This window comes from Monomorium pharaonis, chromosome 3 (assembly GCF_013373865.1).
Source record: "Monomorium pharaonis isolate MP-MQ-018 chromosome 3, ASM1337386v2, whole genome shotgun sequence".
NCBI lineage: Eukaryota > Metazoa > Arthropoda > Insecta > Hymenoptera > Formicidae > Monomorium > Monomorium pharaonis.
In genome coordinates, this window is record NC_050469.1 from 18,664,053 (window position 1) to 18,680,052 (window position 16,000).

The window sequence follows — 16,000 nt, forward strand, 5'->3', positions numbered from 1 at the left end:
CGCGTAGGTTATCTTCCCTTTGGGTTTAAGAGATAAATAATTTTTTCTATCGTGCTAGACGTGCTACGATATGGGTTGCAGATGGAGGAAACGGTTATTAATTTTTAGCTTATGTTTAAATACTTTATTGCTTATTTTTTGTGAGGAAACGTGAAACTTTGCTTAGATCCCATGTTTGTTTTTGAATTTCTATCTTCAGAATTTATTATTTGTTGACTCAATATTCAAAAGGAGTCGGAATTATCTACTTGGTCGTTTCGTCCATCTACGTTTGTCATTACGTTTCTAACAGACTAATCCTAGACGCATAAAAAATTATCGGAGACCGTTGAAACGGAATTTCTTTTGTAAATTATTAGTTTTTCTGACGAAGCGAAATCGTCGAGTCTGCCGGACGTAACAAAACAATACCCATATTCGAAATAAAAAACATTCAAGATGTCTTATAAAGATAAAAAGCAGGCAAACTTAACTTCAGAAGCAAGACGATTTTTATAATAACAATGTAAAATTACAACATGAGAAGAAACGTTTGAAAAGAGTAATTTCCCGGTTAAAATTTAAAAACCCGTACGGGTTTTATTTAATTTTAAATCCTGAGGATTTATATATTATACTTGGTTGGGATGAAATAGCAATACAACCATTTCTTACATATGATATCAAGAAAAACAAAAGTTATTGGCTTTGGGGGCTACGGAACAAAGAGAAGAAGGAAATTGAGTGATTATGCAATATTATTTTATATAAAATGTCTTGCATCTGGAAAACACATGCCTATCGGATATGGTTTTTCTAATAGCGCAACAGATTCGATACAACTTACTGAAAGTGTTACAGAATGGCTATTAATTTTACAATAATGTGGATTTAAACCTGTAGCAACAGTTTGTGACCAGGCTAGGCCAAATATCGCTACGATTAATACATTGCTTACAAAAAATCGTAACCATTTAAAATGTAGCAGCTATAGTAACAGTACTAGTAAGTAGGTGGTTATATATATTTGTACACACGGAACAAGAGAGAATTTATTAAATAGTATAATAATAAGAAATAAAAATAAACAAAATACATTTGTATGTAAGAAAATTGCCAAAATCACACTCACGGCGATACATAGTTACAACAACGATACTCGCACGAAAGTCAGAACTAACGCACGAACAGATAGCCGACAAGAGACTAAAGGGCCGGATCGTCCAGAGAAGAAAAGACACACGAAAAAAGGTGTAAATAGATAACAGGATGCAACGCTAAGCATACGATAAAAAATGAGGAATCAACAAGATACACAGGCAACGGAAACGAAAATATGACACATTTCGAAGCGCGAAATGATAAACGATACAAATTGGAGAATTCTTTTCCGCTCCCATCTGAACTTGAGAATCCTTTTCCGCTCCCACGGTCCCACAACGATCACATTATAAAAATACTTTTGTAGCAATTAAAAATAATATTAACAAAAAAAAAATTTTTTTTTTAAATAAAACAAAATAATTACAGATTTATAATCTGGGTGACGCTAAGTTCCGCAGAAGATTCGGACATGAAGGCACCGTATGAAATAGAAAAATTTACGCACCATCCAGGGATATATTTTGAAAAGCTAGGAGGATTACATCAGGTTGAATCCTTCTGGAAAGTGGTTATCAAGATAGACGTGACGACACTATCAAAACGACTCGCACAGGTAGAAAAATACGTACGCAAAACGGATAATCTATGCATAATGATAGCAGTCATAGGGAAAGAAACATGCGAAAATTTACACAGCGTTATTGCAAAAGGGTGTGAAAGAACTAATAAATTAATAGAACGCATAAACTCAACATACAATACAAGAATACACAAAAGAGGATTAATCGACGGGATAGGATCAGTCGCAAAATCATTGTTTGGTACGATGGACGCAAATGATGAAAAATTAATTAACGAACAACTAACGGTATTACACGACTCACAGGAATTAAACAAACACGCAATAAAAAACCAAATAAAAATAATGCAAGCCACTATCGCTCACATTGATAACAGTGAAAGAACTATTCGACAAAACGAAAATACTCTCGCGGACGCGACAGACAAACTAAGAACAAAATTATTAGAAGATGAACGCCAAAGTAACCTACACGAAAATTTTATAATAATTAACGCGGTACTGTCTGATCTAACACGCGACGCGGAAGACGTACTAGAATATTTAACGTTTTTAAAAGAAGGAATTCTGCATCCTCGGTTAAGACCAATTTCAATAATAATAGAATCACTTAAAGACGCTAGCTCGCAATTGCCCGAAGGACTCTACTTCCCATTCAGAATAAAAGAGAATGAATGGTCGACAATAGAGAAATTTGCGACAGTAGGCGCATACTGCGATCAAATAAATATATATACTATTTTACGATTCCCTCTAATTTCGATGCCAAAATACGAAATACTAAGTGTAATTCCGCTACCTATCCCAAATCAGAACAACATTTTCTCGTTCGTAGAAATTAACAATCCCCTGATTGCAATAGACGCAGAACAACGTACTTACATAATCCTCGCAAAGAACGACCTGCAGAAATGCATAGAGATAAATACCGAATACCTATGCGCGGAAAATCACCCCGTATATCGAATAAACCCAGATTCTATCTGCGAAATAAAAATGTACCTAGAAACTAAAGATCATTATAAAAATTGCAACATAAAAAATGCGACGTCGAACCACAGCCTTTGGATAGCGCTAAGTAATTCACACTCGTGGCTATACTCGTCACCACGAAAACAAGTAATTACTCTACATTGTAAAGACCACGGAAAAATAAAGGAAACAATTGAAAAAGTAGGTAAAATTACATTAAAAAATAACTGTAAGTTAGTGACAGAAAATACAATTATAAGATCACCCAAGATGTCACATGAGACAAGAGTAGAATCATATCTTCCTCAGTATAATATTTCACTACTACAGAAGCCTGGTTTAGAAAACGATACAGGTCTCAAAGAAATAAAATTAAAAAATATTATACCAAATCCGACGGAATTAAAAAATTCCAAGGATAAATTAGAGGAGATAGACAACGAACTAGATAAAGATTCAAGTTCAATTTTTCAGTCGCCACACTTTATTTTTCCAATGGCAACAAGCGGAACAACAATTGTAATAATAATAATAGCCGTAGTAATAGAATTTATTATAATAAAAAAGAAAAAGCGGAATAACAATAAGCGGGTCACATTAGATATAGATACAGAATATACGATACCGAGATCTATCCTAAAACGAAGCAACAGCACACGTTTCTAACACAAAAAACATATATATATATATATATATATATATATATATATATATATATATATACGTAATAGTAATTAATAACTATATGTAATAGTAATTATTATATATATCATATACAATTTGATCCATTGTTTCCTGCGGGAAAGAACGTGGCATTAGTTTGCACAGCTCTACGTCTCGGATTAACAAAATCAAACCACACGATATCGCGTTACACCGGAACCAAAGAATCAAAAAACTTCTTTCTGCAAATTTCGCTCACACACCGGATGTGCATAGCTGAATTGACTATGACCATATATGGCCCGATTTAGGGAATTACACCCCACCACTTCCGTTTCTTACGGGATTATAAAAACAGACGACCCAATCGAGCCCCAAAGACTCGATACTGTCGTTACGATAAACAAAGTTCAAGCTCAAGAACAAGAACAACAGCAGCCAGGCGGAACCAGCCCGCAAATTACCCCGGTGACATAGAGTTTCCAGCATACACACCAACTCCAAGGACAGGATGAAAATTCCTGTGGAATTTGAACTCAGTCAGCCCATAGATAGAGTGCGCCCATTGGACCACCCAGAAAGGTACGAGAGACTTCTACGAAGCATCTGCCTCCAACCAACAGAGAGATGTCTAGTGGAAACAGAGTTTCCTTGGAGAAGATGGTGCCGAAGCTGTTATCGCCGGCTTTATTGCACCATACGAGATCCATCGGCACACGGATACCGGACGCAACTCTCACCTGACGAACATTGGGAAACGATCACCCAGTGCTTCAAGTGCGGAAAAGTGCAAATGAACGTGCGCCCTGCCAGAGACTGCCGAAAGTGCATCGAGATATTCCTCGACGAAGAAGAGGCCGTAAACGAGACCCTGGACATGAACATGTTCAGTTTTGAAAGATTTTAAAACCTGTGTGTACGCGAATCTGAGAACAAGAAATACCAGCTACGAATGGTATGTAATTATTAGTGTAAAACAATAAAGAAATAGCGATTAGTATATAATTTTTCACTACGGAAAAGCGATAAGATAGCGTAAACTATTAGTTGCGAAAACTCAGCCCCTCGTTTTCTTTTCAATAAGGGGGAGGGATGTTGTGAGTGCGCGACACTCACACAAACTTTACTTGTAATAACGATAAGGGTGTCGAGTGACACCTCGCGCGACGACACCGTCCGGCCTTGCTACCGGGCATCGCACCGGCCTTCACACCGGACATCACACCGAGCTACATATCCGGTTACTCATTTTGCCACCCGAAATCTCCTGATTTCCGGTGGAATGCGCCTAGCTAGCAATTGCTGGCTAAGCTAGTGCACGGGCCAAAGGCCCGTGACCGCGAGTGACATCCCTTGGTAACAAGCCGAAAGGCTGAGTATATAAAGACCGCGGAAAGAGAACAAGTGGGCTCATAATCAATAATAATAGCGACGAGTATATGTCGCTCGTCGAAACTACAAACTAGACGTAGTAACACATCTTTCGGGTTCGCTAACGAAAACTGTAAAGGAAGAACAAATATATATCTCTTGTTATAAACTCTCGGCGTTATCTATTGGAAACCTGATCCCGAGGAGTCATCGGCAGCGGTCCCGCACTGTATCCCGAGACCAGGGATACAACAATTTCACAAAAATAAAACAAAAAGTATGTTCTGTTCTAATGACAGAAATGGATACCATATACTTTCATTGTTCAAATACAAAAGATCCCACATAGAAATTGGCATCCAGTGGATGTCCAATGTACGCCCATTAAACCTCTATAGATCCATGGGACGTCTATGTCCATGGTAGAAGTCAGATGGACGTCCATTAGAGGTTTACCTCCATTGCGGAAGTTAGATAGACGTCTATTAGAGATCCAGTAACCCAGATAGCGTGATTAAGCATTTTGAAGAAACTAATGCACAAAACGTGTTGTTAGATATTTGCTGTATATTTGCTGACATCGAAGTAGAACACGTTACGAATACAGCAATATGTCTGCTTATATATGCAAACAGTTGGCGAAATTTTCCGAGCAAACGGTTCGCAATACTTGTATATTATGTTGTCTACAACATGACAGCAACATGACGGCAATGAATGATTCAATCGAATGAATGATTATATCTTGAGCATCATGATGCAAATTTGACAGCAACAACACATATATAATAATTTTCATTTGTTATTGCATATATGCCTTCAAATTATAAAGTATTTTAATTGTAGCTTATTGTTTACAAATTGCTGACAATATGAACTTGTCACACGTTTACGACAATTTTTCAATAAAAAGACGTCTATATTTTTGAAATTTAAATATAATTAATATATAGATATTAATTTTTATAATTATACATGCTGCAAATATATATTATCCCAGGTAAACCAGGTAGACTATGATATATATATATATATATATAGATAAATAGAAAGTATTAGTATTATCAATAATGTATTCCATCAGGAATTAGGTACACATAATTAAAAACAATAGTAAATATCAACCTCAGCTTTTTTTTTCTTGTATGAAACCACCAACATTAGAATAAATATGATTATAAGTTAAATCTCTTGATTTATTTATTAGTCGACCTACCCTCATTCCCCAACTAAAGACTGTATCGGGTCCGATCCCGAGTTAAAACAATTAAATTTGTTGACTCGAAACCAGGACCAACGGACGCACAGCTGAGAGATAGGGGTTATAGTGAGCCTACCGGCACACTGACCCACATTTCTGGCAATAAAGAGTGCGTTCGATGGAAGTCAGATGGACGTCCATTAGAGGTCTAGTAAACTTCCTTAGCTCCATTAAGGTGGAAGCACATAAAATTACAGGAGCCATAGGCAGAATGCAGGAGCCATAGCGCATGCGCTGTGATATTACTTTATCTGTCCATGGCAGAATGACAGATATCATAGCGCATGCGCTATGGTTTCTGCATTCTGCCCATGGCTTCTGAATTTTCAATCTACATAAAAATACATAGCCATAGCCACGGGCATAACCAGGCATAACTCATCGTAGCCGGTAGCCGGTCCTAAAGACAAATATTTTGCAAAGAAGGGATTTATATTGATTAACACGTAAGTATTCTCATTATTTAATTATCAACGCAATGAAAATACAAACTGACAATGACCGTATATATATATACATATAATTATTAGTATGAATTGTCTCAGTTTTATAATGTTTTGAGGTTAATTTGATATTGTACACAAATTTCTGAAATTGTAATTTATTGCAAAATAAACGCGTCTTTTCATAATTTTCAGTAAATTTTATGTACAGTTTAGGTGTAAAAATTTATTATTAAAACATTCTCTTGATTTGGTTAATTTTCTCGAATAATACTTTATTATTTTTTATGTATGATTGAATATTTTTCACTTATTTTGATATTTGATGTTTGCGCTGTTTGGCCATTTTTTAACATTTTTGCAATTAGTTTATACAATTCTGAATGTGATTTTAATTCGAGAAGACTTTATTGGATTGAATTACATTATCTTTTCACAGAAATGGATGATTTCGATTTGTTGTTAATTGCTCTGGTCAACATGGGAGCACTTTTGGTGCAACGTCGTAGAAATAGGATCAACCGTGAACGTCATCGTCGCCGTCGGCGTATCTGGGTACGACCAGTTAACACAAGGAGAAGACAGCAAGGAGCGTTTTACAATCTTTTTCAGGAGATAAAAACAGATCAACAAATGTTCCACAAGTATACACGTATGACACTGCCAACATTCCAGCACTTGATGGACATTATCAATCCGAGCTTAATAAAACGAAGTCCACGAGCACTTGAACCAGAGCAAAGAGTTGCTTTGACATTACGGTATATGTTTGGATTACTGGTAGTCTAACAATACGTATGTGTAAAAGCCGTTTGACAATTAATATTATAATATTGATACTGATTATAATATTGTTACAGATTTCTGATTGGAGACAAAGTTCCAGCAATTGCTTTTGCCTATCGTGTTGGTTTATCAACAGTGCATAAAATAATTAAAGAGACGTGTGACATATTTGGAAGACTTCTTGGTCCTATCTATCTACGAGCTCCTTCGAGAGAAGAATATTTACAAATTGCTGAGGGTTTTTGGAAACTATGGAATTTTCCACATTGCTTGGGGGCACTTGATGGAAAACATGTCGATGCTCAATGCCCCCCCAATTCTGGTACGCTGTACTTTAATTATCACAAACGATACAGCATCGTACTTTTGGCTATATGTGATCACAATTATCAATTTATTTTGGTCGATATTGGATCAATGGGGAAGAACAGTGATGCAGGAATTTATGCAAACAGCGACTTGAATATGGAAAATGGGATGCTGGATATTCCAGAGGGAACCAGTTGCTTAAGCGGAACCGATATACAAGTGCCTTATTTTTTTATTGGGGACGAAGCATTTCCCATTGGAAAGCATTTGATGCGGCCATATTCTGGACGGTATTTGGGGGAACGCAAGAATATATTTAATTACAGACTTTCGCGAGCCCGGCGTATAATAGAAAATACATTTGGAATTTTAGTAAAAAAGTGGAGTATTTATAACAGACCGATTGCTGCGACTCCTGAAAATATCAATAAATATATTTTGGCAACTGTATGTTTGCACAATTTCTTAAGAAACAGAGAAGGTAATGTTATACAATTTAAAAACAATGATGAAATTATTGAAAATAACGAAAATGATGCAGCATTTGCGACGCACATTAGAGACTCTCTTTGCAATTATTTTATAACTCCAAATGGAATGGTCGATTGGCAGCATGACTATGTAACAAGAGGACAAAATCAAGACATCATCTAAACATAAACATTTGATCATTGATTACTCACGTGTCATATTGTAAAATGTAATGCTAATATGTATTTATTATGTAAATATAAAATAAATAGTACAAAATTTCTTTAATATTATTATTATTATTATATACTAGTACATATATTTTTTATTAGTAAATTTAATATCACACAATCTTAAAACACGAGTATTATATATACGAATAAATGCAAATTATTTATTTTATCACAAAAATCACTTTGCTTATAAGTTTTCTTTTCTCCACAAAATTTGCATAATTTCTTGTTTCTTGACTTGTTTTATATGATTATCCAGTTGTTTCAATTCCGCCATAATCAGATTGCAAAATGAAATGTCTGGATCATTCTGCATTTGTGCACCATCTTTTTTGGAATTCAAATGATCTGTAACTGCTTGATTCAAGCTAATAAAAGACGCTTCCAAATGATCGTTTTCATATTCTGCATTTTTAGCGTTTCTTTTATTTAATATATTAGGATTAAATTTACCCTTCATATATGGCGGCTTTTTCAAAGTGCAGGTAGATTTTACGCTTGTTGGAGAAAGGAATGTAGAATTACTTGTATCGGGTGATGATCGAGCTGACAACAATTGATGTTCGAAATCGTTTGTATTACTTTCTGTCGTCGAAGGAGAAGATACGCATGACGCATTATCAAAATTACTGGTAGTGGGTGATGTTTCCGGTATTGCGCATTCTTTTATTGGTGAAAATATATTTGCATCAATTTGTTCCAAAGGAGTTCTTTCTTTTTCCAGAGTTTGTTTGCCATGCTGCACCCAATTTGAAATTTCTTTATTTAGACTCTTGTCTTTTGAACAATCAAAAATATTAGATTTTTTGGGAAACTTGATGTTGGTTATCGATCTGAAACCATATCATATTTGATCAAATTTGTGGATTAATAAGTGTAATAAAACAGGTCAATTAATTCTCCTTAACAAACACACATAATCAAGAAAAATTGGAATATAAATATAATAAATCTACTACAAATTATGAATTCTGATTCTATTATAAATTTCAGTGAAATCTCAATTTCTTTAAAATTATAATGTTCTACTGTATACCATTTTGCTAATAAGAACACAGAATCGAATGTAATAAATTCTTACTTTTTAGTTTTGACAAATTTGTCAATATATTTCATAGACTCGAAGTATACAAATCCTCGTCTTTTGGAAGCTCCACTTCCACTTGTTGTTTCACTTTGTCTTTTTTTCTTTTCTTTAGAGAAAGATTCTCTTAGACGGGTCCACCGAGTGCAGCAAATATCCGCTAAAATATATGTACAATACAGTTACTTATAACGTCGTTACCGTCATCGTTATACCACTTTTTATAATAACCATTTGGTAATAAAGTTACAATTTTTCATAACGCTAATAGTAACCTCAGAGAATTTCACTTTTTGAAAATAACTTATTACCGTTACTCATTACTCAATAAAAAAAGTAATGTGTTATTTTATTCGTTACGTAACGAGTAAAGTAATAAGTTACTTTTTACATTGAGTATAACGCGAAACGATAATGAGTTTTAAAAGTAGCATTCCTATTATGGTGTCATCATTAGCGTTATAAAAAATTGTTACGTTGTTACCAAATAATTATTATAAAAAAGTAACGGTAATGACATTACAAGTGAACGACCTTACGAATAACGTGTTACTCTTTTCCCTGGTTAAATATACCAATTTAACAATCAAATTTAATAATTGATTGAATTTAGCTTCAGTACAAATGCATGTTAATGAATTGAATAATTCATTTTTAATATTGTTAAACATTAAAAAATAAAACTTACGAAGCGTGGCCAAAATTTTAGAAATCTCTATCCAAGAGTTCTCTTTTTTTATTACATCCCGATAATCTTTACAGCTGCTATCATATAAATGTGGATATTCTTTCACAATATTTATTAACAAATCATCAAAATTTCTATCTTCGTCCTGCAACATCACTTCAGAATAGTTTTCATTTTCTTCATTTTGGGACATGTTTATGCTATTACGGCAGTAATCCGTGTGATCGTACGCCATGAGAATCGATTCTATAAATAAAACATAAAACATAAAACATACCGAAAATTATAAGAAAATGCGTTTATTTTGCAATAAATTACAATTTTAGAAATTTGTGTACAAAATCAAATTAACCTCAAAACATTAAAACTGAGACAATTCATACTAATAATTATATATATATATATATATATATACGGTCATTGTCAATTTGTATTTTCATTACGTTGATAATTAAATAATGAGAATACTTACGTGTTAATCAATATAAATCCCTTCTTTGCGAAATATTTGTCTTTAGGACCGGCTATCGGCTGCTACCGGCTACGATGAGTTATGCCTGGTTATGCCCGTGGCTATGGCTATGTATTTTTATGTAGATTGAAAATTCAGAAGCCATGGGCAGAATGCCAGAAACCATAGCGCATGCGCTATGATATCTGTCATTCTGCCATGGACAGATAAAGTAATATCACAGCGCATGCGCTATGGCTCCTGCATTCTGCCTATGGCTCCTGTAATTTTATGTGCTTCCACCTTTAGAGGTTTACCTCCATGGCAGAAGTTAGATAGACGTCCATTAGGGATCCAGTAAACTTCCACGGCTCCATTGAAGGTTTACCTCCATGGTGGAAGTTAAATAAACATCCATAAGCGATCTATTAAACATCCATAGCTTCATTGGATGTTTTCTTTCATGGTGGAAGTTAGATGGACGTCTATTAGGGATCCACTTAAATAAACTTCCATAGCTCTATGAAACATTATTTCCATGATGGAAGTTAGACAGACGTCCAGGATCCATTAAACTTCCATAGCTGTATGGAACATTTATTTTCATGGTAGAAGTTACCCAAACAACACGCTCAGAATGAAAACTTTAAGAGAACTTTTCTAAGAAAACATTTAGATATCGTGGAAATAATGTCCAAATGGTAACATTTATCAGAAACGTCTACTAAGTGAGATCTTTGAGATATCTCATGGAAGAGTTTCATTTAAGTTTCTTGAAAATGTTATCCTTATGATATCACAGCTAAATGATATCAGCTTAATGTCTCATAAAAGATATTACAATGCTGTCCGATTTTTGAGCTGTCCATGCGCGTTGTAGTTGACTCAGAAATCAGAAAACACTATAACATCCTGAATGAGAGATCCATTTGATATTTAAAAAAATTATATGTATACATATTGTTTTATATATATACATATATACATAATGTTTCCAAAAATAACGGTTTGTCTACAATTACTGCGCAACAAAAAATGCACAAAATCTAAATTTATCATGTACTGAACAAAAACAGAATAATAAATGTATTATTCAATTTTTCTTAGAATATATCATCTATATAGTTAAAATCATCTAATTAACCATTCGAACGCTTCAAAGTATTAATGCTAAATAGTTCGTAATTTCCATCAAATTATTAAGGTTATGGAAAAAGATAAATTTAACAATGAAATTAATAAGTAAATAAATTCATGCTATTTATTTTTAATATGTTTTGCAAAATTCAATTGCTTTTATAAAAAATAATATAATGGTGTCAGTTTATAACATATAGGTATATGTAGACAATAACAAGTACTCATATCGATGAGTCAAATTGGCATAGCAGATAGAGTACAAGGTTTGTAATCCTAAGGTCCCGAGTTCAAAACCTACCAGAGGCAAGTAAAAATAAAATAAAATAATATAATTTAAATTTAATTAATTAATAAAAATTTGTCCTAAATTTAGTATGTACTGTTGATAAAAATAATTTTAAAAAAATAAAATTTTTATTTAAAATTTTTATTTTGTCAATCATCTATCGAGGCTCCATGAAGCCTCTATTAATGATCCACGAAACATCCGTCAGTCATCCATCGAGGCTCCGTGAAGCCTCTATTATTGATCCACACAACGTCTAATAGACCTCTTTGACGACCTCTAATGGAGGTCTAACGGACGTCCACAATGCGGAACTGTGGATTTCTAATGGCTCTATATTGGACGTCTAATGGACGTCCACTGGAAGTTTAAACTTCCATGGCAGACGTCCATTAGACGTCTACTGGAGGTTTTATTTCTATGTGGATTATTTGAAATAAATAATTAATGAAAAACAAATGTTTAATAAATATTAAATAAATATTATTTATACAATAAACGCTAATAATGTAAAAATAATAAAAAATAAATATTTAAAAAACGTTAAAAAAATATTGTTGCTCCTTGGGGGGGGGGGCAAGAGTTGTGTCTGCGACAAACAGTAATTTTACAGCAACATGATGGCAACATATGTTTAAATATTAATAACGTGCATATGACATTAATACCTTGTAAACCGAATAGAAATGTGTAATAACTCACGTCAACAAAAACCGTATTTTTAATTTTCTGAATAACGTATACGTTATTCAAAATTATTTAATTATTTAATTCAAAGTATTTTTTATTTTTTTAATTTAATTCAGCAAACATAATAATTTATAAAAATAATACAGTAAATAATTATTTATGTAAGTTATTTAAGTTTCTAGATTTAATAGTAAAAAATAATATAGATACATAATTGTGTGTGTAATTTTTTTTTACGTAATTTTGTAATTTGCGAAGGTATAGACAATAAAAAATGTTGTGATTATTTTCGTGCAATATGCTGCTTTGTTGTTGGCAAATTGTTGTAAACATTTAATACTTACACATTGTTTCAACTTTGTTAACAACGAGAATCAATTACAAAACTGCAACGATTGAGAACAAATATGCGATACATGAAGGAAAACATTATCTCTTTTTCGTTGCCGTCACGTTGCTATCAAAATGCTGTTGACCGCTGTTGACGCAACGACAAGTCATCAGTTGTCGTCATGTTGCCGTCACATTGCTGACAACCTACCGTACTAATATTGCTGACCGCTTGCTCTTAAAATTTTATCAACTGAACTTTATCACCTTTTATAATCACTCATGTTGCTGAATACGATTGCATTCCTAATATGATGACGACAACCAAACAACAACTATTTGGCAACGCATGCAGTGCATTAGTTTGCTTAATCACGAAATGATTAATCACGCTTGGTTATCTGGGTGGCTCCATTAAAGGTTTACCTCCATGGCAGAAGTTACATAAACGTCCATTGAAGATCCAGTAATCTTCCATGGCTTCATTGGAGGTTTATCTCCATAGCGGAAGTTAAATAGACGTCCATTAAAGATCCAGTAAACTTCCATGGCTCCATTGGGGGTTTACCTCCATGGTGGAAGTTAGATAGACATCCATTAGAGATACATTAAACATCCATAGCTCTATGGAACATTTACTTCCATGATGGAAGTTAGACAGACGTCTATTAAGGATCCATTAAACTTCCATAGCTGTATGGAACATTTACTTCCATGGTAGAAGTCAGATAGACATCCATTAGGGATTCACTAAACTTCCATAGTTCTATGGAACATTTACTTCCATGGTGGAAGTGAGTGAGTCCCAGATGCGCACAGTAATAAACGGACACAGCAAGCTGAGTGAAACGGACACAGTAACAAACGGACACAGTAATAAACGGACACAGTGCGAAACGGACACAGTAACAAACGGACACAGTGCAAAACGGACACAGTAACAAACGGACACAGATCAAATGCGCACAGAGCGAAACGGACACAGACCAAATGCGCACAGAGCGAAACGGACACAGTGCGAAACGGACACAGACCAAATGCCCACACTGCACATGCGCACGGACCAAATGCATACACGGAAAGTCGCAAACCCATGTGATGCAGTGAATGCTTTGCACGCACACACACACACACACGGGGGGTGCAAGGGGGGCCTTCGGCCCCTCTCCCGCACCCACCCCGTCCAAGTCGCTAACCTATGTGGACTTTACTCTGCTTGCAATGTACATGGATTGCATTTGGTCCGTGCGCACGTGCAGTGTGCGCATGTGCAGTGTGCGCATTTGATCCGTGTGCATTTGGTCCGTGCGCATTTGGTCTGTGTCCGTTTCGCACTGTGTCCGTTTCGCTCTGTGCGCATTTGGTCTGTGTCCGTCTGTTACTGTGTCCGTTTTGCACTGTGTCCGTTTCGCTCTGTGCGCATTTGGTCTGTGTCCGTTTGTTACTGTGTCCGTTTGTTACTGTGTCCGTTTATTACTGTGTCCGTTTGGTCTGTGTCCGTTTGCTACTGTGTCCGTTTCACTCAGCCTGCTCTGTCCGTTTATTACTGTGCGCATCTGGAACGCTCCCGTGGAAGTTACCCAAACAACACGCTTGTCAGAATGAAAACTTTAAGAGAACATCTTGGAAATATCTTGGAAATGATGTCAAAATGGTAACATTTATCAGATCCCTGTCCACTGGAAGTTCAAACTTCCATGGCAGACGTCTAATGGACGTCTATTGGAGGTTTCATTTCTATGTGGGATGTTATTAATACTTTTGCGGAGTCATTTATCAATGAATTGTGTCAATTTATAAACAACTTAATAAAAGGAAAAGTTAAAACAAATAATGCACATTACATTTATTATCAGGCACAAAAAATGTCAACAAAATATACTAAAAGAAAAGGTTAAAAAACAAGTGTGCTAAGATTACATATGTAATCATTCTTGAAGATATCTTGAAGGTATTTTTGTCCAACAATTAATTATTGGCACACATATCACGCTATCTTGGTTTTCAGGGGTTTTTAACTTACATAATAATGTATTATGGTTTTTATTCCAATGGCACGGTGGACGCACTACTTGGAATCAAATATATTCCTTTTGTCTATTTCCTAACTCTGCTTTTTTTGCTATTATTTACGTTTGTTGCATTGTCTCTCAAGTATGTGGTAAAATTAATATAATTAAATCATTCGGTCAATTTATAATTTAATTGTAATAATAATTCTTTTTTTAGAGTTACATCCTCTTATAGAAAGTCTTACGTCAAGATACGTGGAAAAATGCATAATTCATATTGCAACAAAATATTTTCTGGATGGAACTTCAGCATAACTTTGCCAAAAACTGTCACCTTGCAATCGGTATCAATTTATAAGGAACTAGAAAAATTGTTACTCGAAACATGACAATATGTACGTTTACGCTGGTTTGCCATGTGTATTTATTAATTATAACGCAACTTGCCGTAACATCTATTGTTATATTTATGATTTGCGATGCTGATGCACTCGTTTGGACGCTATCAAGAACACCCCCAAATATTTCGGTTATGATTGTACCAGTAGTCATTACCACCATGATTCACATCTTTCCAACGATTATCTCCTATCTAGTAAGTAGTCTAAATTTTCTATTGTTTTCATTTGTTAAATTATTTAATAGTTAATATTATAAACTACAGGACAAAATTAAAGGAACAAAAGTTTGAAATAGCGCCATGTTCGTAAAAGTTAAGCAAAAAATCTGAATTTTTTATATGATATAACCCAAAGTGTTGACTTAACCCCTGCAAAATCTCCCCGCCATAGGTCCAGCAGTTTCGGAGTTATGCCCCTCGAAGCAACTCCCGATTAAAAACAAAGGTTGTAACTTGGAAAATACAGGACAATCTGATGCGAAAAACGAACCAGAAAAATTCGGAAATGGGCTAAGCCAGTTCAGTAGATGTCGCTTAGAGTGTCCCTGGTATGCCTTGATACCCCCATCTCTTTTCAACCCTGATTCGTAACCCCTTAGGACTGACAGTGGTGACAGCGTTTTGCGTCGCGTCCGTCCAACCAAGGATAACTCTCTAGCACGGCTTGGCTTTAAAGCCGTTACATGTCGAAGATCTCATCTTTCTATGACCTTTACCACCCCGCGAGGGTGAATTGGACAACCACCT

The 16,000-nt window shown here is 34.9% G+C and overlaps 2 protein-coding genes across 4 annotated transcripts; one reads left to right on the forward strand and one right to left on the reverse strand.

Annotated features, from left to right (window-relative positions):
- Window positions 1-6,273: 6,273 nt before the first annotated feature.
- Window positions 6,274-8,224, forward strand: LOC118644745 (protein ALP1-like). Of its 3 annotated transcripts, none has more exons than XM_036284072.1 (3): window positions 6,274-6,376; window positions 6,813-7,134; window positions 7,234-8,224. In XM_036284072.1, the coding sequence occupies exons 2-3, from the start codon at window positions 6,815-6,817 to the stop codon at window positions 8,120-8,122; spliced, it is 1,209 nt and encodes a 402-aa protein (XP_036139965.1). In that variant the 5' UTR covers window positions 6,274-6,376; window positions 6,813-6,814; the 3' UTR covers window positions 8,123-8,224. The 3 variants fall into 3 exon arrangements, with proteins under 3 accessions (XP_036139965.1, XP_036139963.1, XP_036139964.1); XM_036284071.1 differs by lacking the exon at window positions 6,274-6,376 and having other exon boundaries at window positions 6,677-7,134; window positions 7,234-7,481; window positions 7,581-8,224; XM_036284070.1 differs by lacking the exon at window positions 6,274-6,376 and having other exon boundaries at window positions 6,676-7,134.
- On the reverse strand, window positions 7,704-10,849 carry LOC118644746. The gene is made up of 4 exons (XM_036284073.1): window positions 10,417-10,849; window positions 9,945-10,190; window positions 9,254-9,416; window positions 7,704-9,005 (listed from the first exon to the last, which is right to left on the reverse strand). The coding sequence occupies exons 2-4, from the start codon at window positions 10,177-10,179 to the stop codon at window positions 8,360-8,362; spliced, it is 1,044 nt and encodes a 347-aa protein (XP_036139966.1). The 5' UTR covers window positions 10,180-10,190; window positions 10,417-10,849; the 3' UTR covers window positions 7,704-8,359.
- Window positions 10,850-16,000: the final 5,151 nt, after the last annotated feature.